At 43.0% G+C, this 25,132-nt stretch overlaps 1 protein-coding gene and 1 long non-coding RNA gene across 3 annotated transcripts in view; one reads left to right on the top strand and one right to left on the bottom strand.

Annotated features, from left to right (window-relative positions):
- LOC119162618 (trypsin-1) overlaps positions 1-21,548 on the top strand; it is a 75,824-nt gene extending 54,276 nt beyond the window's left edge. Inside the window, exons 6-8 of one of the 2 annotated variants that reach the window (XM_075890860.1) lie at positions 6,661-6,929; positions 7,910-8,067; positions 18,972-21,548. In XM_075890860.1, the coding sequence (XP_075746975.1) occupies positions 6,661-6,929; positions 7,910-8,067; positions 18,972-19,127 (583 nt within the window). In that variant the 3' untranslated portion in view covers positions 19,128-21,548. Of the gene's footprint in view, positions 1-6,660; positions 6,930-7,894; positions 8,068-18,971 lie in introns of both variants that reach the window. The other variant, XM_075890859.1, reaches the window with a different exon arrangement.
- The window catches only part of LOC142804191 (uncharacterized), a 183,331-nt gene that overhangs the window by 134,676 nt on the left and 23,523 nt on the right, over positions 1-25,132 (bottom strand). The gene's annotated exons all lie outside the window — the stretch shown is intronic.

Raw genomic sequence — 25,132 nt, 5'->3', positions numbered from 1 at the left:
TATAATCATGCCCAGCACACTAATAGCGTCCACTCTCGGAATGGGGGTGCCACTTCTGGTGTGAAGTACAATGCCTACCTCTGATAAAGGCTTCCAGTTTTTTCGCCTGGCTCCTTTTTTATTGGGCCTGTATAGAAGCAGCTCCAATTTGCTCGAGGAGCACCTCAGCCCTGTGCCAGCAAGGAAGAGCTCTGTCTGATCGATGGCTTCTTGGAGTGCAGTCTCGAGTTCTCATTCTCTACCTCCGGGACACCAGATGGTAATATCACCAGCGTAAAGCGTATGATTGATGCCCTTCACGTTAGATAGCAGTGTAGACAACTTGCATATAGCGATGTTAAAGAGAAGCGGAGATTTCACAGCTCCTTGCGGCGTGCCTTTAGGGCCCAGTGCTATGGGAGAGGACTTGAGGTCTCCGATATTGAGTGTGGCCTTCCTGGATTCGAGAATGGAGCTGACATATCTGTGGAAGGCTTCGTTTAGTCCAAGGTCTGCAATACAGTTTAAGATGTGTGCGTGAGAGATTTTGTCAAACGCTTTTTCCAAGTCAAGACCCAGGATGCCTCTTAAGTCCTACGTGTTCACGTCTATGATTTCATGTTTGAGCAACTTCATTGTGTCCTGTGCGGACAAAGACGGACGAAACCAAACCATGTTGTAAGAAAAAAGATCTTCCTTCTCGATGTACTTAGAGACATGGTTGTAAATGACGTGCCCCGCCACCTTGCCGACGCAGGACGTTAACGATATGTGCCTTAGATTGCCTAAACCTGGAGGTCAACCCGGCTTGGGAATGAAGACAACCGATGCCATTTTCGAAAAGTCTGGGACAGAACCTTCTCTACATATGCGATTTATTTCATCGGTAAGGAAATTGATGGATACGTCTTTCAGGTTTCTGAGGGCTTTGTTCGGGATGCCATCCGGCCCCGGAGCTGATCGTTCATTAGGGCTTTGAAGAACTTCCCAAACGTCGCTGGTGATAAAGGGCTCTCCGAGCTCATCGCAAGGGTGTCCAGTGTAAGACAGATAGTCTGAACAGCTCGAGGAGCCGAAGGGTAAATATCTGTGAGCCAAACCATTCAGTAAAGCGTCTTCAGAATCAGACTGTCTTGCAGCAAGTATCAGTTTAGCAATGGCTTGCCTTTGATTACTCCTGGAACTCGACTTGTGCAAAAGGTGCTTTAGCAAATTTCACTTCCCTCCTATTCTAATTTGGCCATCAACAGAATTGCACACTTCATCCCACTGCTGCCTAGAGAGGGTCTGACAGTGGTCCTCGATGATTCGGTTAAGTTCTGCAATTTTCTTGCGGAGCCAACGATTGAGCCTCTGCCCCTTCCACCTATTCAGTAACGATTTCTTGGCCTCTAGGAGGTGCACAAGGCAGCTGTCCATCCTATCCATTTCCAAATCTGTTTGTATCTTTTTTGACGCCTCACCAACTTCTTCCTTGAGCTGTTTGGCCTATTGATCCGGGCTGGGGGTTGAGTATTGAGCTTGCGCGCGTTCTTTTCTAATATGCCGGAAGTAATCCCAATCTGTGAAACTAAACTCTCTTACGGGTTAGCCCTTTACACTGATATGGGTAGCTAAGATATCATGGTCACTACCCAGATCCACGTGCAAGTTGTCCCAAGTAGCAGATTCAACATTTTTAACAAAGGTAAGATCCGGCGTGGTGTTCCTCGTGCAGGAGTTACCCATTATGGTCGGAAATGCTGGGTCCGTGGCCAGGGTGTTCAAGTTATCCCATAAAAGCGAGGATTTGTGGCAAGCAGCGGCAAACTTGAACCTCACGCTGGGACAGACGCCGACAATCGGCTACCGGCCTCAGAGCATGGAGACTTATCTCCGGTGCCTTCCAACATAGTCGAGATTCCCGTCCTTGCTGAGGAGACTGGCCAATAGAACCAGGATGTTTCGGCAACGTTGTCATCTATGCCGAGCGAGGAAGAAGAAGAACTGTCATCGACTTCGGAGTGTTCTTGCAGATTGGGAGATCCTGCGAGCTCCTATCGGATGCACTTGGGCGGTGATAGTTCTAAATACACCACCATAGTTCAGAATCTTGCAACCGAAGACATATCAGATCGTGAAGCCCAGACTCCGCCTCTCCGCTGCTGACACCAGTGCACGTTGTCGATTCTGCGGCGCCTTTCAAAGCGGCCGAGAAGCCCCTGCTTGGCTTTATAACTGCACAACAAAACCAGGATTCATCTGTAGCATCATTACCATCGTTGTGCGAGGCAGAAATATCGTCAACCTGGCAGCCTTCACGCATTTGAGATAAACTTGCGAACCAAGCACACTTGAAAGACTACCTGAACCCCCAAGTAGACAAACAGCACATCTAAAGCTCCTACTGAAGCTTCAGATGCAAGCAGTTCATAAACATTACTCTCAAGAAATTTGTGAAAAGTCGGGAAACCTCACGAGTGTACGAAAGCAGGCCAAAATTCTACTCTTCCTACTACAAGCGTCGCAAGAAGTACAAAAGTCCCCACTATGACCTGAGGATGGCTAACAACATCACCATGACATCCTCTGGACATCACAGTCCGATTGCACGAATTTCCTCCCAAGACAAGTTGCCACCTCTCCAACCTTCATTATGATTGGCAAAGTCCTTAATCGCCGTATAACACCGCCTGGTAGGTTCACTTAAAGCACAGGCAATTTAGCCGGCTGCAGGAGTGTGTTGCAAATGATGATGATGATGAACCTTCAGCTTTGCTGGCACTCGTCCACAATGGGGGATCGGCCAAGAACCGGGTGGCAGGATCATCAAGTGTGCTAAGTCAGGCTATGAAGTAGTCTCGCAGCCGTAAATGATAACAATAGATTAACAAGGTAATCTTTTTGTTGCCATTATGTACTCGCACACAGCAGAGAAAACCTTCCTCTGGCTATAACCTAGTGTAATTCCACGGAAGGATAAAATTACTTCCACGTTCATTTTTAAACCTAGCTTCTCAATTGGTTCGACCAGGTATTTTTTCCTTTGATAAGAATATCGTTGACCAAATAAAAAGAAATGATCCATTCATTCTGATTCCTTGCAAAAGAGGCACAACGAGATGCTGTAAGTCCAGCTTTATGTAGGCAGTAATTCAGATGCGGAATTCTGCATCGTAATCAGGTGATTGTAATTTCTAACTGCCGAGATACACTCCAATGTTTGTTCCAGCAAAATCTTAGATGTACGAAGTCTCTGACTTCATCCAATGATAATTTTTCTATTTCTTTGTGCAAACAAGCATTTCTATACCTGAGTGCTGTTACGTAGGCGAAATCAGGTAAAATAGGTAAGAGTGGTCCGCTTAAAGATGCTTTGGCTAAGGAGTCTGCCATCTCATTTGGATAAATCCCGCAGTGGCCAGGCATCCATAGCAAGTGAAATTTTTTCAGGTTCACGGGTAAAGAAATGCTAATCATACTCAATAATATCAAAGTTTTTGCTGTAGATAGTGCAGTGCATACTGAGAGAGAATCGGTAAGTATAACCGCTTCTGATATACTTGCAGGAAGTTTACGAAGCGCTAGAATTATACCAAATAATTCAGCGATGAATATAGGCATGTAATCTGGTAATCGAACTGAGAAAGACCAATCGAGAGAAGTAGAGAAGATGCCTATTCCAGCCTTTTCGTTCAATACAGATGCATCCGTTGCAATAATGTTGTTTATGGACAGATGAGTCAAGTAATCTCGTAATCGATTATTTAAATATCGAAGGGGCAGTTGTTCGCAATAGAGGGGAAAATGTCATCAAATTTAACTTCAAGTTTTGAATTAGACATCTTCGTTATGACAATCTGATAAATATTTACATTGAGAGGCTCTAGCAGCGCTTGGACGAACCTAATCTGAGGGGAGTGTAGTCTAGACCATTGTGTTCTAACGTATGCGGTTGGTTCTTGCATGAAAACGTAAGACACTTGTCGCAGAGGCGAATTGTATATTTTTTTGAAAGTTATAACTGTAAGTATTCTAAACCGAGTTAACAAAGGTGGAAGACGCGCTTCCACATACAAAACATTATTTGTCACAAATTTGGGGAGTCCGAGACACAAGCGCAAATCTTCTCTTTCTAATAATAATAATTGTCTCATCTTGTAAGCCACGCTGCCTGAAAATAATACGCAGCCGAATTTCAAAATAGGCCGCACGTACATCTTTTAAATCATTATCAATGAACTCATACGCAATCCTATTTTACTGTTTCCCAATTTGCGTAACCACCCCAAGGCACGTGACACTTTACAACCAACCTCCTCTATATGGTTTTCACAAATTAGCGTGCTATTATATACAATGCCTAGGTATTTCAGGAAATCGACCTGGGGAATGAGCTCGGTACGATACATCAGAGAAATGTTAACACGATCCTTAAAAGAGAATGGCAGAAGCGCACTTTTTTGACGTTCAATGACACATGATTGTCAAGGCATTCTTCTAGCATGTTAATGTAATTCTGTAATGCCTGATATAATGAGTGCAGATCACTGTTTGTTGCGAAAAAAGCAATATCATCTGCATACACGTAAATTGGGATATCCTGATGGGTTGGAATGAATAGTAATATGTTGAATAACACCGGAGATAATACTGAGCCCTGGGGTACACCTCGTGTCTGCTTATATCTTTTATGAGAGCATCCATCCAAGAAGCAATAAAATTCTCTGTCTTTCACAAACACTGTAATCCATGCTGTTATATATTCTGGAAAGCGATAGTCTTGCACCTGCTGGATTAGGATAGGATACTCCACTTTGTCGTACGCTTTAGCTAAGTCTAGAGTGACTAGTGCACAGTATTCGCGGCGATGACGAGCCAGCTGTATGCGAATTTCCAAATCCATATTTGCACACCAAATGGAGTATCCCAAACTAAAGCCAATTCGTGTGGGGTTTACTATTGTATGTTCATTGATATAGTTTATTATACGGGCATTTAAGACTCTCTCTACAAGCTTGACCAGGTCAGATGTCAATGAAATAGGCCTTATTTTATCCAGAGTAAACTCCATTGCCTGTTTCTTAAGTATCGGAATTATTTTGGAAAGCTTCCAATCTGCCGGAATCCAAGAATTTTTCAGTGAATAAATAACTGTTTTACGAATTTCATGTGGGGATATTTAGTATAGCACTTTAATCATTGTAGAGGTCACCCCATCAAGTCTAGGAGCAGCGGGCGGTAAGCTCTTCAACACATCCGCCAGTTCACCTAAAGATACCTCCTGGAAATCACAATCCACCCTTAAGTTCACCATGGACATTGGCGTAATTGTCGTAAACCTGGTTTGCAAGCCCTTGGCAATATTTTCTAAGAAATCAGAGAGTTCACGAGGAGACATAATGGTGGAATGAATGCTTTCTGCCTGTGGAATCATTTTTCTCGCACGCAAAAACCTGAAAAGCATTTTCTTATTTTTAGACTTAGACAGATATATAAATATATCTATATCATACTCTTCTTTTGCTTTGCGCACTAAACGCTTAACATCAGCGGCCATGAATATAAAATCACTCCAATTTTCGGGGCATTGGTTAATTAACAACTTTTTCCAAGCCGCTCTTTGCTTTTTATACCCCTGACACATTTTAGATTCCACCACGGGCTAAAAATCTCGCTGTGTTCGAGTTTAGAGTAAACGTTGAATTGTTTAATGATCCTTTCAACACCACACATAGACTCATAGCCCTAAGGTCTTCCTGCATTTCTTCGCGAAAAATTTACAATTTCTAATCTTTTTGTAATTTAGCATAATTTACGAATGAGCCAACTTTCCCTGCCAAACTAAACCCCGGGAACTTAGTTTCAAAAGTAATGCGAAGGTGGTCGCTGTTTGTAGCACAATCTAATATTTTCCTCGAGGATATGCTTAAAGTGGAGCTGGAAAATGCTAAATCATAGTTGATTTAGACTTGCCTCTTACAAACGTAGCAACGTGTGAGTTCAAGCAGGAAAAGTTATTATCAAGCGTCCATTCCCACAAACGTCTTCCGCATACATCAGATTTGAAGCCCCAAGACACATGGTGTGAATAAAACACACATGGTGTTCAAAAAAAGAAGGAAGAGGCGCGGGCACGAGCTAAAGTCATGGGCGCTGGCTCGCCCACTAGTTTCGTTGGCCATGGAGGTAGCCAGACGCTTGGGTCCGGGTCTATTCTTGGTTTCTCAAAGTGAGCTTGTGCATGTCTGCGATTACTCTCTGTTCTATTCAAGATTGAGCATCGAGATAGTATATTATTGTTTTTGAAAGAAGTAATGCAATGGGCATGGAACGAGATTGGGCTATGCCGATGTATGTATGCCTTTGTGAGAAAAAAAGACAGAGCAAAAAAGAAAACTAGACGATGAGCTCGTGTTTCTGGTGATCAGTTCACCTCGACGCCCCGTGCTCCGCTGGACGAAGATTGTGTTTTATTCGTAATCACGTGACAAAATATACCAGTAGAATATGTTTATTTCAATTTAAACATCACCCGCTGCGTAAATATTATCGAGGGCCTTGCCGTATGATATTTTGTTGAACTTCGGATTCATATGGGGGAAATATAGGCAGTGATTAGTAGAATAGCCTCAAAGTTATGGTGATGTGGGCGTAAAATTTCGCGAGCTTTTCAAATTTCCCTTATGCCTCTTTCGCTAGAACGGCTACGTCGAGCATACGGGTCCGGCTTGGAGAGCACAGTATACGAGACACCTCGGAGCGCCTGCCGCACGAGGATTACACCATTCGGCGAAAGATCGTCAATGAGGGCTTCAACAGGCTTACCTTCAGGAATGACATTGCACTGCTGGAGCTCTCGCACCCCGTCATCTTCCGCGAGCACATACTCCCAGTATGTCTTCCCAACAAGGGAGACAACTTCGCGGGAGGACTTGCCACCGTCGCCGGCTGGGGAAGGCTGAAGTACTGTAAGTGCCTATTTCATGCATTACTGGCAAAATGCTTCGCAAGAATCATGAACGTGTCAAAGCCCCTCGGGTTAGATGAGCTTGTGGTCATGCCCTGCCGTAGACAGTATACAGACACATTACACTGGGACCGGCTTGTTTACTCTGGTCCACTTCAACGAGTCCCCTGATAAGTAGAATAAGACTGTTTTGTAGTGAATATGTAGGACCTTGATGAGTTTTCAGAAGGATTACTTCGAACACTCCGCCCTGTGGCCTTCAATGGTTAAACTCATGCCAGTGGTGATGCACTGGGTGCTGCTGTAATGATAATACATCAGTATGCTAGGACACTATGTGGCCCTACACAAATAATTTATACGCCACGGAACCCGAAGCTATGCTTCGCTGGCGTCGATCAAAGTACCTAAGGACACGCAGCAGTGCGTTCAAGTTGACCTTGCTGACGACTGTACACAACACGTATACGGTCTTTTGGTGAGCTCACTGTATTAATTTTAATAATTATACTGACAACTAATTAGACCTATTTTTTATGTTCCGATATTCTATTTCATAAATATTTTATCGTGAACGGTTACTGCCTTTCCGAGTTTTGATTTTTTTTGGCGATTAATAATTTGTGAGCCGATGCTAAACTATCGGGTGAGTTAAGTGATATCATGTGGCTAGAAGCATGCGCCATGCTAAACAGCATTACACCTTATGTGCAGCAATATTGTCTAAGCTATTTCTTGAAATCACACATAGGGACTTGCACTACGTAGACGAGTGTGCTGTCAATACTTAAGTGGTTCCGACCCAGTAAACACCCTAGGCACAATTTTCAAAAGAGTTTAATGTCCACGACATTTTTTTTCACCGATGAATCAAGTGTGCACATAGTTATTGTATGTCACTTTAAAATATACTTGCCTAGGGTCTTGTACCAATACACAACAGATAAGCCAACCCTCTTCATCCAGCTCCTCCTTTTCAAGCGTCAAGCTACTCTCCGAGCGTCCTGCAAACAGTGGATGTGATGGTGATCGAGAATGAGGAGTGCCGGAAGTGGTACAGGGAAACAGGACGCAGTGAAAGGATCTACGACACAATGCTGTGTGCTGGATACAAGATGGGTGGCAAAGATTCCTGTCAGGTAAGAGCGTGTACATCGATGGCTCGACTAAGAGCACACTTTATTGGCCTGCAATTGTCGCAAAGTCCACAAACTGAACTACACTTATGCATGATACGGCAAAAGTTCAGACACTTCGGCGGCGGTTGACTCAAAGACTGAATAAACTAACTCGTCGTCAAAAGTTCGTAGTGCAGATATAACGCGACTGTACGATGTGATCATGCCACCACAAGAATTTTGGCAAGTAATTGTTTTAATAACAATATTATGCGGGGAAGAAAGCCGCCTTCGGCCGGTTTCGGCCTCCCGCTCGGCGTTTTCACTCTTGCTAAAAGCGAAAAGCGTACGCGTAGCGCTTCCTCTTGAGTACGCCCACTTTGGCAGCATAGCATCAGGGAAGCGATTACATCATCGGTGGGCAGGCAAAGACTGAGCAAGGCTTCTTATATATATCGCTCAAGTGAGTGTGCTTGATCAGACCTGTTACTAGGGGCTGGCGCGGTTAAGAAATGTGCTATTGCGCATGTTCCTTTGCCTTAGGGCTAAACTAGCTTCACACGTGTTGTTGTCGGGTGCTTTCGTTTTCGTGATACAGCTTGTCCTGGCAGTCTGAGATTCACTCCCAGCGCTCGTATTTCGAGCAATCTGGGATTCACGCAGAGGGCAGTTCAGAAAAACGACTATGTAGACTACGCGATTAAAACTGCATGACCGCAGGTCAAAGGCATCATTTAGAAGTACCAAACATCAATCGAAAAAATCTATGCTAGGTATTGTTGCGGAAGGCCTAAGTCATGGCTTGGACGAACTGAACTGGTCAAGAGCTATAGAATAACTCGGGAGAAATTTTTCGAATTTAATGTACTGCGTCAAGTGCGAGGCTGTATTATTTGCAAAATGTTTTATGCGAAGCCTTCTGAACGTATTAGCGAGCTTGTTTGGGATTTGTCAGAAAAAAGAAGAAAAACAAAAAAAGATCAGCCTGTTTGTTGGCTTTTTAAAGGCAGATTAGGGAGTTTTGTTGTGGTCTTTATGCGCAGTATAAATCATTTACGCTGCTCTCCAAGAAAAAATGATTTTCTTGGTGTTCTGCAGTTTATTGTACGAAGCATAAGCTCTTTAACAATGTTGTCCATTAAGTAGCTATTTTCATCAGATAATTTGAAGCGTACTGTCAATATATTAGAAACAAAACAGCGCAAAAGACGAGCCAAAAGAAAAAGGGGGACAGAGACAACCAAGCTTTTGTTTACTCTTTCTTGTGCTCCATCTTTCGCACTGTCTTGTTTTGATTATGTCGTAACAACACGCCCAAGGATCAATTCAGATGCCAACAAGGCTGCAAGGCTGGGCAGTATCGAAGATAATGAATCTCAAATACTATTTCAGATATTTTGTGTATCTTTTATCTATGTTGCGATACGCTTCGTAAGACGAGTATCTGAATGTATTTTCGTGACATTCGATCATGTATCTTGCATGTTAGGTACAGGCTACTGCGGCCACAACGCATCCGTACAGAACATTACTCGCTGACTGAACTGAGCTTCTCTGGCTGGTAATGGTGCCACTTAGTTACCTGATAAAGTCGAAGGCTGGTGACATAATCTTGTCTTTACACCCTACTCGACCAGTGAGGGCAGTCGATGAGGTGTGTGCGTCCCCTTTGGCGCAGCAAAGCAACATGACACAGCTCGCGCAGTCTCGGCAGAAAGTACGTTCGCATATTTGCCCACGTGGTTTTTGTTTTCTTCATTTTTAATGTAGTTTTTTTTGTCGGAGCCATAGCGCTTTCACTTAGCGACTTGATAGCGGTGTGTACCACAACGCGTGCGGCGTTCGCCATACCAATTCTGATGTGACTCACCTGCATGGAACCACCGGTACCAATATTATTTGTAGTAAAACAAGCGATAACCTACCAGATGTTATCTTGGCGTACCACGTCGCTTTCTCCGAATTTGATTTCACTCTTTCTAACCAAAGAAATCTTCAAAATATGATATGACAGTTAGCACAAGCGCTTTCTCAGTTGCCCCTTCTCTTGCATTTCATACACTACCTGGAGTGCTGAACTATGTTTTTTTTTTATTTGGTGAATGCAATTTTTGTTTTATAAATTGAATTCACTCTCTATTTTATATTCACTCTACCTAACTCTTCCACTAAGGCGATACAGAAAACAGTGATGTCGTGGTGGGGTCGTCCATTCAGTACACAGCACGAAACATTCTGCTTGCTGCTTGGCGAAATGGGAAAACAGGGTGTGCAATATAACAATGAGAATGATCAAAAGCCACCTTGAACGTGTATTGACACGAAATTTCGCGGCCGATATAGCTTTCAGGGTCATTCCTGTGAACTTGAATATACCTTCGGCAAAATATCAGCTGCGAACAAAGCATGGAAGGTATTTTGAAGTAATGTTAAAGTTTGAGTTAGCGCTCGACTCCATCGTGTCATTGACACTCTTGAAGGAGACCTTTTGGTCACCCCCGAATTCCTAAACGTCACCACGCTGCAGTCAATAAAACAAGTATGATGACGTGTTAGCCGCCATTCTTCTTCTGCGGCGTTTTTTCCCGTATAGCTGGGTAGCTGGTCACAAGTGCGTGGCCATGGCGCACGCTTTGAAAGTTTTGTCTTTAGCAACCATGCAGTTCGGTTTCTTATTCGAAAGCAATTTTTAATGTGGACCGCATGGAAGCGTGTCACAGTTCTGTGCCTTCATGTTCTCCAGATATGCACACATTAGGTGGCGATAGTTGCACCCGGCGGGTTCATCATTTTGGAGCTCTCTCAAATTGAAACTGAGAGCGGTAGATAATTAGGGGCCTGTAATTAGTTATCTGTCGCGCACTGAAGCCAACAATATGTCGTGTTAAGACTGACAGGCCCCCAGCTATACATTGCAGCAGGAAAATGCGAGGCCAACTTTGTGTAGCAGTACCCCTTTAGAAATCATCAGAAGGTGATTCATGAATCATTGTTATAACAAATGATTCCATTTTACTATTTTCTTATGAAAGTCCAACAAACCCTTTCAGGATTTTTTCCATTTAGGTGCACTGAATTCTTTTCCGTCAACCTAACAAGTTGACAATACTTACTGCCTAATTGTCATATCTATTAGGAGTGCCACCTATATCATGTGTCTGAACTTATTCATGAATGCTTGACACTAAACAGACCTAATATTTTCGTATTATTTATTTTAAGTCTCCATTCTTTTACTGCCACTAATTCTCAGCTAATCGTATCAATGTGCGGCAATAGCGTAATAGCGGTGTTGTCCTACGACAATTTGTGCAAGTATATTGCCACGCGCTTTTACGTTTCTTACTTTTTGTGTTATCGGCTCTCAACCACAAAAAATGATCACCGTTTAGCGCAAACTGCCTGTCAGTGTTCCGTAAACTCTGATATTACCTCATACTGCTGTGCTACAATTACGCGCACACGTTGCTGTGGATGCCACATGTTCATGGAGCCGAAATGATAGAGACCCATCTATACTTAGATTTGATTGCACGTTAGAGAACACCACGTGGTCAAAACTTTCCGAGCTCTTCATGTCTGCATCCCTCTATATCAAATTTTGGTGTTATGGCTGACGAATTGAAGAATTACTATTTATAGTACGCAGAGTAGGCGCATATTCTTGTTAATTCGTGAGTGAGCAGCAGTGGTAATGCTGCAAACTGCGATCATTGATGTATAAAAGTAGCCGATAACCAGATTGCCCAAGGCCAGTAAAACTCATTGCGGCACTCAGAGTGGAGCAGGCTGTGCTAGTGATTGGAGTTTCTTAGTTTTCTGTTCACGAGTTAGCCCAACAAATAGCTTCATCTCTACCAAAGTGAATGTTGCTTTAGTCACCACCGCCACTACAATACAATATATAACAACTTACTATAACAACTATAACAACTATACAACTATAACTATAACAACTATACTAATAACAACTTATTGTCCCGTAATCAGCATGGTTTCCGCTCTGGTTTTTCTACAACTACACAGCTCATTGAATTCACTCACGACATCGCTTCGGCTCTTAATACTCGAGGACAGGTTGACGCCATATTCATAGATTATAGCAAAGCATTTGATGTAGTTTGTCACAAAAAACTTCTCACTAGACTCAGAAGTATTATTAACGATGACAAAATAATAGGCTGGATAGCTGATTGGCTACGTTTGAGGTCACAATTTGTTACGTTTGAGCATGCGCAGTCATCGTCGTGTGCAGTCACTTCCGGGGTACCACAGGACTCGGTGCTTGGGCCCATATTGTTCATTATTTATATTAATGATGTCACACAGGTCATTGAGGACACACCAGTGAAGCTGCGATTGTACGCTGACGACTGCGTTTTATATACTAGCGTAAATAATGCTCATGACCAAGATGTTCTGAACAAAGTATTTTCGTCCTTTTGTGGTTGGAGCGCCACGTGGCAAATGAACAATAATTACCAAAAAACTGTTCAAATGACATTTACTAACAAAAAACAGCCGCTAAGGTTTAGTTATAGTTACAATGGGAACTACCTAAACTCTGTTAATACATTCAATAATCTTGGTGTTACCTACACTCAAAACCTAAAGTGGCACCATCACATTGAAAAAATTTGCGCAAGAGCACTTCTAGAATTGGGATAGATAAAACGAACACTCAAGCACTTTACCAAGGACTGCAAATTAACGGCGTATACATCGCTCGTCCGACCATTGCTAGAGTACGCCTCAGCGGTATGGTCACCCTATACTGCACTTGACATAAATATGCTCGAGGGCATACAGAAAAAAGCAATACGATTTATATTTGGCCGGTATGACCGCAATTTCTCTCCCTCATCTCAAGCATGCTCGTTGTCGTTAGAACCCCTTGCTTTCCGACGCACACTTGACCGTATCACTCTGCTACATGAGATTATACACAGCCGCAGTTGCATTGAAGCACCACCAATTACTTTTTGTGATTCAGCACGACGAACCACGCGCCGATCTCACCCACTCAACATTGTTCCCTTCCAGCCATTTGTAAATTGCTTTAAGCACTCTTTTTTTCCAGCCGTTGTTGAGATTTGGGACAACCTAGATGGTTTCCTACACGAAAAACCAATTGAACTGTTTTTGAAAGAACTGCCTAACCATATTTTGTATTATGTGTTAAATCCTTTGTATGTTACTTTGGTATTGCTTAATGTATGTCTGTTCCTTTTCCTAATGTACCCACTCCTGCTATGTCTCGTGTATCGAGACAGCAGTATCTGTAAATAAATAAATAAATAAATAAATAAAATAACAAAAGTGTTTCTCGGGCGCACAACTCCTCTCACTGAAGTAACTTCAGTTTCACTTCATATAGTACACAGATAACAAACTGTTTACACCAGCCACCAGATAAATATGAATCATAGTAGCAGCTTTATGTGTTCTGTGCTTTCGCATCCTACTAGGCGCAATCTGTCACAAAAATGTTGCTCCCTGCGTTGTTGCTGCTGTTCACTGGTGGCTCGGTATTGCTAAAAAGTCGTTTGTGCACAAAGTAAAACTGTACGCCTGTACTTGAACCAGCGAGTGAAGGCTTATCATTGAAGACTGTAAGGTTCGATGGCAAACCACTAGCTGGTCGGCAAGCTAAGTAGCGATTCTCATCAATTACAGAAATTACAAGCAGGAATCAGTGTCTGCGAAGTGTCTACAGAGCTGTCCTGTGCTCAAGAAAGCCCTATTTAGTTCTTCGGAATTAAGCAAGTTCACTTTCACAAAGAAGGTCAAAGCTTTTTTTTTTTCGTACAAAAAATAACTAAAATGAATGTCGCCACAGTTATGAAATCTTCGAATAAACCTTTTGTGCATAGGCCTTCGCTTTTTGATTACGGAGGTATGTAACAACAAATTCGCGAATGTAAAAAAAGTATCTCAAGGTACAAATGGCCAGTATTGTACCGAACTTTCGTGGTAGTATCTTGAATCTGTTATCGGTATATATCTCCACTACCTTTTGCTTCAGTTTGTTGTGCAGCATCGCAATACAATTTCACAGTACATTTGTTCAGCCCTAGCTGTCAACAAACCTCCCACATACTGACAAATTTAGCTGTATAGTGTGTCACTGGAGTATATTGAAAGATGCGCTTCATCATTGTTTTGCTTTTGAGCATACATTATTCTCCATTTATTATTTCACAAATACGTGCACGAATCAAGGTCATTACATGTAACATAGCAAACATCTGCATTCACGTCGTAAACTCTGAATAAACATCTTTAGTTCACGCGCATCTGCAGTAAAACATACATTTTTCTCACATCTGTCTTTTTCCACGTCATACGCATATGGAACAACCTTCCAGATGACACTGTAGTTGAACGCAGTATACGAAAATTCCGGCATCTTCTAAACACCCATTTCCTAGATTAACTGCTCGAGTTATTAACGTGAAGTTCTGTACTGGCACGTTTATATAGTGCTAGTTCCTTGGCTAATTTTTTTCTCTTCATTTATTTTCCTTAATTTAGGCGATTTGCAGCAGCTTTGAATGCTAACATGCCATCCAATTCTGTGTGCAATCTTGAGCAATGTTTTCTTTTCACTTGAATAACTGAGCGTCGTCCAAGAAATTGTGTTTACTTTTTTTAGTTTTTCACGTCAGCACTTTTTACTTTTTTTCACGTCAACAGATCACATGTGTCATCATCTGAGTTTTGTTGGCATTGTATTTATTTTTTTATACACTTACGCTTTTAGCAATTGTATTGTCATCGACATTCTCTTTCTTGCGTTATTTTTTCTAAGTTGGGCATAGCCATGTGTATATTCTTTTGATGCTTTCTTCACACAATATCTTTTTGGGCGATTGAAGTACTTAGAATAATTATTGAATGAATAAATAAACGAAAAATGCCAGGCCTGCGCGGAACAACGGCGCGGGACCCAAGTTGTGATCCTGTAACAGTTTCCGCTGTAATAAATAAATAGGTTACAACAGAAACAGTGCTTTCATGCATTCTCTTCCACTTGTTCGCACTAGACATATTTGCGCATTATGCTGTTTTCAAAGCTTTCAAAAGTGGTAGAATTACGCTGCGCAAACTTACAGGGGGCGCTCATTGACCACCTTCCATACGAACTTTTCAGAAGCTCCCCAATATGATAAAAATGTCCTTGCGGGGCCAAAAGAGAAAAAAAAGTGCTTTACCTTGCTTACCAGTTGAAAGTTTAGTTTTGGAGCAATCCATGTAATTCCCTTAGTAGGTACATGCAAGAAAGCTACGAATGACAACATTAGCAATTTCATATTTAAATGAAGTGGGTATAGTACTTGAAATGTTAACTATATGGGCATTATGGCGTTACATGTGGGAGTAGTAGTTACAGATATTCTTATATATACGCAACATATTGCGGTTTCCTTTCATCCCCAAAAAATTGTTTCAACGCAAGTAATGCCATAGATGTAGCTTATGAAAACTAGTTATTTTTTTTACAGCGAAAGCTTTTTTGATCAAAGATGAGTTTAACTTCTTCACGACCTTGGTTCCAACACAAGGTTCCACGCCTAATGACGTATTAAAGAAAGTTGGCGTATTGATTAGTCATTTCGCTTTTTTATGATGATAATCAATGCGCAATCAACAGTGCTGTAACGTACATATACTTGACTATTATTTAAAACACTTTGTAAGGTGGTGTCATTGCCTAAACATATTATGGCGGTGTGTTAGATAATGCCCGAAGAGTTTGTCTAAAGTGACCAGATGTCCCCTTTTAGGTGTGACATATCCCGGTTTTGCGGTAAGGGTCCCACTGTCCAGCGAACCTGCCTGCGGGACGATGTTTTGTACCGCTTTCAGGCGTTAGCCGACTCGCAGTCGTGGTTAGCTTGACTGGCCCGCATATTCATTTGCTGTGTAATTCTATAATGATAATGATGATGATGATGATGATGATGATGATGATTACGATGATAATTATGCCTCCACTATGGCTCTTGGCCACTCCGGAGTATTGGCTAAGAATTAAGGATATGAAATTTAAGGCCTTTCAAATGATACGTTCTCATAACAGAAGGAAGATAAAGCATGCGTAAATACAGAAAGAGTGCAGCAATTTCTTTTTGCCAATTCAACCTGATGGCTATGATCTGCTCTCTTCCTCTTTCTTTCTATCTCATATTTAACATGAAAGTGTTCTGAAATTGTTTTATGCCAGGGTCCACCAATACTTCAGTGGCGTACTTCCGTCACAGTGATGAAGCCGTAAAAAGTAAGCACGATCAGAAAGAAAAAAAAAGTTCCATCAACGAGAGTCGAACTGCAACCGGTAGGTAGCTAGGGCATGCTGTAGCCACTGCATCACGGCCACATACTCTGAAAGTCTTTCAAACATGCTCTTTCTATCTATTGCGGTCTTTTCTCAGTGCTCTTGGTCAAGTGAAATGGTGCATTGTGAACAGGGTTGTTACTGACTTTCGAGGAAAATTTCCCAAACAAGGAGTAGAAAGTCAACAAATGTCACCATTTTCTCCGAGTTTCACCAAAAAAGTCGCCACTCTACATGTGCGGCGTGCCTGTTTTTAAAAGTTGCCATTTATGTAAAGACCCGTAGAGTACAGTACCTAAGGTACCCTCCATACATCATGAATTATACTGACGTTCACCAATGCCAGTCGCATCACCCACTTAACCATTAGAGGGCTTAGTGGATTTCGAATCACATCATCCGATTCACAATCAGTGCGCTATGCACGCACCAGCAGCGTCCCTAAGTGCTGCCATCTCATAAAGTTTGTGATGGTTTCAGCTGTCACGAGTACTGGGCGAGCCAGTCGCCAGAACAAGAGCGAAACGGCATGCGTAGCTTTCCAGCAGATTAAGAGAATGTCATTGCAGTGGAATCATTTGTCCGATAAGCGAGGAACCTAATTACAAAACAACTGAAATAAATTTGAAAGTACTGCGTAACCGTCGTAATGCCTGCGCCACGCTTTCTGTGCCGTCATGCTTACGCTACACATTCGCCTCAGTGCCCTTTCTGAAGGCTGCCTAAAAAGTCCACTTTTTGACCGGTGCGAAAAATATGTCAACAAATTAAAACACTGAATACAAAATGAGCGCGTACTGCAGCAACGAAGAAGTGTGCAAGCTATTCAGGACCGTTGGAGCTGTGGTCGGAACTCTCGGCTTGACCGTCACCTAGCCCCTTCAGAAACGAAAATTCTAAAGAATCTTAAAAGCAATTCAAAAACTTAGCATGGCGCCACCACCTCGTGGCACGCAAAGCAGTCTGCTGACTCAAATTTTGCAAAGAGGTTGTTGGCGGACGCACCAGGGTCCTAGTGCTGCCAGGATCTAGGTGAATTCAGGAGATATACTCGAGAAACTGAACAGGCGTACTGAATTGCTCAAAAAGCGCGCCTTCTACTAGTGGGTCTAAAACTAAAAAAAAAACTAGAAAGAGTGTTGTCGCCCATCCGTTTTAAATACACTGAGTATACAATGCACAACTCAACCGAAACCTAAGCAGATGATTGCCTAAAATTCGCCACGCCGCCAATCATAACTTTACGTCGCCCCGGACCTCTCGAATTCACAAAATTAGCGAAAAGTAGCCAACAGTGGCAACCTTGATTGCGATTGCGATATCAGACTTCTGTTTTTCAACGGGTCGTTCTTTCGCGTCCCTCCCATTTGACGCTTTCTCAATAGAAGTGTAATTTGGTCGATGCATTAAGACAACGACAGATGGCCCTATTATCGTACCGTGAGCCTCGCTCATAGCACCCAATCATACAAAAATATATCTGTGATGCTTGGCTGTAATACCATGTTCTCCACTTATGCTCGCCTCGCGAAAAATCACGGCCGGCCCACCGCGTCGGCAATTCAGGCGCTTTACGTCTACACGGGGCGAATTGCGTTCTTCTCTAGTCGGGCATTAGCGGTCAATACTTGAAGATGCCGCGAGTAGGCGATATTAGTCCAAGGCTCGGATCCATTAAGTGACTGCTGTCCAGGCTGTAACACCTTTTTCTTGATTTCCGCTCTTACTTCGCGCCTTTTGGAATAGTAACTTGGAATACCAGTTAGGAGTGGTTGCGAATTATGAAGGAGGTTTTTTAGAGAATATGACAACATGAGATAGATAGATAGATAGATAGATAGATAGATAGATAGATAGATAGATAGATAGATAGATAGATAGATAGATAGATAGATAGATAGATAGATAGATAGATAGATAGATAGATAGATAGATAGATAGATAGATAGATAGATAGATAATGTAGCGTCATCTTCGTTATAATTTATAAATTTTTCAGCAACCGCGCCATGCCTCTTGCGCAGATCACGCGGAGCTCGAGGCGCTAGCCAGAACAGCTCACGCACACGGCAGTCTGGACGCTACAGCCACCGATGCTACTGCCTTCTCAATAAAGTGGCGAGAGAACGGCGCGGGCACGTCAGTCGCAACCATGTCTATTGTCTCTCACTACAGGTAGACAGGATCAATGTTGCTGATTGTTCGCAAAGAGATGCTTTGCATTTTTTGGCGAACAACCTCCTCAACCTATGCAGCCTAGGCAACCTGTGCATGATATTATGAGACAGAGTTTTTTAAAATAAAGGTTTAAAGCGACAAACTATACGGACGATGCGCGCCTACTGGTCAACGCTGTTGCTTATTTTGTATTAGATGAGCGGTCAAGCGGCTGTGTGTGTTGTCCACGTTGTCTACCTTGATGGAAACTCTCTATTGCTAAGTACATTGTTGTGAAATTCTCTTGTCCGGTCGTAGCCTTCAATACCAATAAAGAAATAAAACGCGCATCATAAATCATGACCTTGCTCGTTGAAGTCGTGTATACAGACGCTGAATTTTTCCGTCGTTTCTCTATTCTTTCAAACAGGGTGACTCGGGAGGCCCGCTGACGTTCAAGAGGAATGACCGCATCTACCTCATCGGTGTCGTCTCGTGGGGAGTCAAGTGCGCAATGCCTTTCCTACCTGGGGTCTACACACGAGTGTCTGAGTTCGTCGACTGGGTGCGAATCTACGTGACGTGACTCCGTCTCTGCAAGAAAATGAATGTCTCGCCACTAGGGGAAGCAATAAGTTTAAAGCAAAATTTCATCCGCGCTTGAAAGAAGCTGCGTTTTGATGGATGAAACCTAAATTCCCGGCGTCAAACTGGCTGGTCATTCTGCTAATAGCTTGTTGTTGCACAACTGAGTTTTAAGTTTATTAAGATTATTTGCCTTATATATGGCACTGTCACTGATATGTATTACATTCAAACATTGTTTAATTATGAGCAATATTGATAAGATTTTTAAATGCCAATATATGTTGATTGTGATGTACAGCATGATAAAAAATAATGCCTTCATAAAAATGCGATAAATAGCTCAGGAAAACGCAATAGTGAATAATGAAGGCAATAAAATAAAAAACTGATGGTAGAACTATACTAATTTACAGCAAACTTAAGAATAGAAAAGAGAAGAGCTCAGAATTTATTGAGCGTCAGTAAATTTTTCTACAGTGCTGTGAACGAATCACAAGTTGTCGATGCCATATATGTATGGATCTGTCTCTATTTTCGAAAAACGCCAAAACTTTTGAGCTTGTTCGTGCAGAACAATCTGATAGTACACTTCTAGCGCACAACATTTTTTGCCAACTATTATCTATCAGTTTTTTTGCTTCTCACGACGTTTCTTTCCACCAGGTGTGTTCAAACATCCGTTGCATTGGTCGCAAGTTGCCTGAAGACCTCTCGCTATGGCTGCCTGGCTGGCAAACAACTGTCTCAATGGGAAGCATTTATAGCGAACTTCGGCAACTTTGCGCGTATCTATACATCTAGCCGCTTACCCCTTTTAGCTCTCCTGGGCGTTTCGATAACGGTATCGATACCAAACTTTGTAAGGCATAACATTACTGTACGAAGAACATATTTGACTAGACATAACATGAAAATGATGGCATGGATGTCATAAATGTCTTGAATTACATTTCGTGGTCCTGTAGCTCTTGCGGTGGTTTAGTACACATGGTATGTTGCAAAACTGGTATGGTATGACAGTATTGCATGGCGAACACAAGCGACAAACCCTAACATGAAAATCATGGCATGTATAGCATGTAACAACATGACTACATGGCAAGCTCATGATGCGCTCGCGGGCGTTTGGCTAGCGTCACATATACCAAATTTTGTATTACGTTGCGTAAATGGATGACGAAGGTATGTCACTGGTGCAAACATGATAATCATAAGATGCGTGTCATGTAACAACATGACTACATGCCACGCTCATGATGCACTGGCGGCCGTTTCGCTACCTACACTTACACCAAATTTTGTATTATGGGACGTCAATGAATGACAAAGGTATAATACTGGTGCAAACACGATAAACATGAGATGCGTGTCATGTAACATCACGACTACATGCTTTGCTCATGATGCACTCGCGGCCGTTTTGATAGCTTTACATCCACCAAACTCGTTATTAGGTGACGCCAATGGACGACATAGGATAATGAAACATACAAACAGGAGAATCACGACATGCTTTTTATGTAACAACATGACTACATGCCACACTCATGATGCGCTCGAGGCTGTTTCGCTAGCTTCACATATGCCAAATTTGGTATTACGTGACGCCAATTGATGACGAAGGTATTTGACTGGGGCAAACATATTCATCATAAGATGCGTGTAATGTGACAACATGACTACATGCCACAGTCAGGGTGCCAATACACTTCGACGTGACACGGTGCGCGTGTGCGCCAGCGTTCATCTTGTCACGTCATGCCGGCGTTGCCACGCCAGGTGCCGGTCCTGCCGTATACTCGCAGGCGCGCGTCGCGCTGATTTCCTTTGACAAATGCGCGTTTCAGCGCATCCGGCGTCCCTCTGTTACGAAAAGAGGGAGACGCAGTTTTCTCTGAGTGATGCATCGGTGCGAAATGCAGCACGTCACATTTCGCGCTGGTTGCCATCGCGCCGTGCCGACGAAACCTGGTCGCGCCGGTCACGCCTGGCATCAGACTATATAGTGCTCGCGTTTTGCCAATGCAGCGCCACTCTGCCCAGCTTGGGCGCACGTCAACGCTACACTGGAGTATATTGGGCCCTTCATGATGCGCTCGCGGCCGTTTCGCTAGCTCCTCATACACTAAATTTGGCGTTACGGGACGTCAATGGATGACGAAAGTATATGACTGGTGCAAACATGATAATCCTGAGGCGCGTGTCATGTAAGAACAATGCAACATATTACACCGATAGCGCGCTCACGGTAGTTTCGCTAGCTCCACATATGCTAAATTTAGTATCACGAGACATGAATAGATGATGAAGTTAAACAACACATCCAAACATGATAACCATGACACGGAAGTCATGTACGGCATCTTTCACTTGAACCCCGTAACGTTGTGCTGATAATAAAGTGACATATTAACATTTCTATTTAGTGCTTCGCATATTATCAGTTCCCACCGTACGTGTGATCTGCCAATTTTTTTCTTAGTGCATATGTGAGTCTTTAATTCACAATGAATAGCTGTGCGCATCAGAAATAAACATGGTGAGCAATGCCAGAGGTAGGCTTTCCCTTAGATTATCTTCCGTTCAACCAATGATTTCTCAATAGCGCAAGGATCTCAAAGACCACGTTATTCACCACGAGATAGGACTATACTTAGAGTTTGGGTGCCTCTTCTTGCGCAGTACCGAACTGCCAGTCCATCCTAAATCACGATACATTGAAGTGAAAAGAAGGAAAACTTACCTAACCCTTCACAATTAAAATACAGGACCCATCCCCTCTTTCTAAATTTAATTTTTTTTTCACCATCGCGGCCCTGGCGAGACTTCATTTCATTACTTTGGCTTCCTGTTCAAAATGACTGTGAGACTCATGCATGCTTTACGTCGTTCCATCGGTTGTCCTGCATGGAGGTGCAGATGACATGCGTTTGTTGCGCTTGAGCTGTTGTCTATCCTGTTTGCCAACTTGGAAGAAGGAACCACCTTCGGCCTTTTCGTTTATTGATCTTGGGAGAAGAGTAACGGCTCATCGCAGGTACTTACTGCAAACGAAACTAGCGTTAATTTTCCTTTTTTTCTTTTTTTGAGAACAGTCATCTTGTACTAATTGGCTATAGGCGGCAATAAAATTATCTGCGCTAAATACAGCCTTTGCTGGCGGTAAAGAAAACAGCGCAACAATTACTCAACAGTGTGCGCCTCCATAGAAGACTCTCGATTGGGTCCTTGTGTTTGTGTAACTTGGTGTAATGAATATATCATTGTTGCACTTTTTAATCTGTTGTTCACTAAGCAGCGAATGAGCGGTTCAAAAATGTCTAGCCGAGCATAGCTCCATGCTTTCGCTCACTCCCATCTGGATTGTGCGAAAAGCAATGCTTTGCTTCTTTCAGGCTTGTGCAATATAGCTTAAGGCAGGAAGGAGGAGCATTACTCTACTCTTAAGGACATCGTCAATATTTAGGTAAGCAGCTATTTCAATTGCTTCTCATTTTAAGGCTGTGCAAAACAATTTGTTTAAATGGAAGAAAATTTACTGCGAACAAGCAGCAGTTCCAGTAAAGCTCGAGATACCTTGCCTAGTGCAAGTTTGCTATGGTCTTGAAATTACTCGCAAAACACGGATACGAGTAATACAAAAAATATCACATATTATAAGACAAACACAGAAGGAAAAACCCAAGTTTGCCATTAGCGTTAACTTCAAACTGGCACAATTTTCCCCACTCTGCATCTTCTACATTAGCATACATCACTAAAAAATTAATTGGTAATAATAATGCCGCTTTTCATCATGATATTGTTACGACATACGTAACAGTTTTGGGGGCGAGATGAATCAAGTCGCTTCAATTTATTCAGCGCTGTGTGGCACGGGGTTCGCAGCAATGTGGCAATTGAAGGCGGGGACACAGGTGGAGCGATTCATAAGTGCAGATTTGGCAGAAACAAAATCTATGATGTTGATATATGGGGTGTAACGTCCCAAAACCAATATGATTATGAGAGACACTGTATGACTATGAGAGTGGAGGGCCCTGAAAGGTTCGACCCCCAGGGGTCGTTTGACGTGCACCCAAATATGAGCACACGAGCCTACAGGATTTCCGCCCCGATCGAAAATGCAGCCGCCACAGCTAAGATTCGATTCTGCGACCTGAGCGATAAAATCCGGTAAAAGTATGAGGTCGTGGGGTCATGTGGCAAGAATAGAAAACATGCCGACCACCTGATGACCTGCAACGTTAAGTTGTGCAGTACACATCCTCACGATAGGAACTGTGCCTCCGTCATTGACTTGTACCACACTGGTCAAAAGTCACGTAAGTATCTCCATCCTGCGACAAGAACAATCAGCGCTCATAACAAACGTGAGTGGCAGTGTCAACGAAAACTTGGACAGGAGTGCCATGAGCATGCACTTCAAGGGTGTTCCATTGTGAACGTAAAAAAAAGAGACTTTTCAGCCCCACCGCGGTCGTCTATAGTAGCTAAGGCTGCTATAGTAGCTATAGTAGCTAAGGCTGCTTACCTGCAGGTTGCAGCCGCACATCGAATCACAGCTTCGGCGGCTGCATTTTCGATGGATGCAGAAATGCTGCAGGCCCTTGTGCTCAGATTTGGGTGGCCGTTAAGGTGCCCCAGGTTGTCCGAATTTCCGGAGCCCTCTACTACGGCATCTCTCATAACTAGGTTGTGGTTTTTGACCATTCAACCCCCATATAAATGAAAAGAGGACTTTTAGGTAAGGTCAAAGGTGCAGCTCGAGAGGCTGCACAGCCTAGTTTTCCGGGGACATACGGTGGTTAAACGAAGGCGAGGACAAATGGTGACGTGTGACGCACGGCTTGGAGACGGTGATGACGGAAACGTGCAGCCGTAGTCCTCAGGAGTGGGGAATGATGAAGACTGATTGCGGGAAGGATAACGGCTTTGCATTGGGCGGAAGTGACTTTTGTAAGCGGAATACGGGCTAGAATGCGTAGATGGCCACTATATGACTATGAAAGGGCAGTGGCTATGGGGACGGGGCCCGTCAACTCAGTACTATCGTTAGAGCGAGGGGCCCGTCAGCGTAGTTTAATTGTGATGACAGTGACGGGGCCTGTCAGCACAGTACTGTCGTTAAAGTGAGGGGGCCTGTCAGTGTAGCGAAAGCGTAACAGTGACGGCACCCGTCATAATAGCTATGCAGCCATAGCGACGGCCACGTCATCGTAAAGCAGTGATTACGGTGAGGGAGCGCGTCACCGTAGTGTAATGGTAAAAAGGAAGGGGCCCATCACCGTAGATACGAAGCCGTTTTAGACGCTACAGCCCAGCTTTTCTGGTGGCGGAGTGGTTTAACGCGCGGTTGAGGAAGCGGCCGCTTTGTGACGCGAGTCGTCTGTTCGAATTTCCGTCCTCGATGTTTCACTTTTTCTTTGTTTTTTCAAGGCAAAGCTGCCAGAAAATCATGTCGCGGTAAGCGGCGGTTGTGAGACAGCCCTATATACCCCGTAGATTTCATGACGCATCGTCGTTAGAGTCCAACTTCGGTGCGAATCAGCGCTATTTTTTATTATCTTTTCTAAGTATTGTTCCAATTATTGTTACGTGTTTTAAAATGCCAATTGTGTTCATTCTTAGGGTTATAACTATCAACTTTCCTTTACGTTCAATGTAGAATGAAGACCTTTCCCAAATTTTTCCGATTGATGCCGCGCTGGGTGTACAGATTCTGTTGTTTGCGTCCGAATCAACTTTTAATTACATTGAACAACAACCCATGGCGATATTTCTGTTCCTTTGCATTGTTACTGTAGCGCCAACTAATATTTTCTTTCACCTAATGTGATGTTCTCAAATCAGTTCGTTCTGCGTACTTTTAGTGTCTCTGTATAAAGGTGACATCTGGACCGATTCCAAACGTTGTGCGGGTCAACATAGAATATGTTCGGACTCTGAGGGCTGTGTATTTTGACGGCATGTTTAAGTAGGTTTCTAAACCACAATACATTT

This window comes from Rhipicephalus microplus, chromosome 3 (assembly GCF_043290135.1).
Source record: "Rhipicephalus microplus isolate Deutch F79 chromosome 3, USDA_Rmic, whole genome shotgun sequence".
Classification (NCBI taxonomy): domain Eukaryota; kingdom Metazoa; phylum Arthropoda; class Arachnida; order Ixodida; family Ixodidae; genus Rhipicephalus; species Rhipicephalus microplus.
This window is presented reverse-complemented; position numbering and strand designations above follow the sequence as displayed.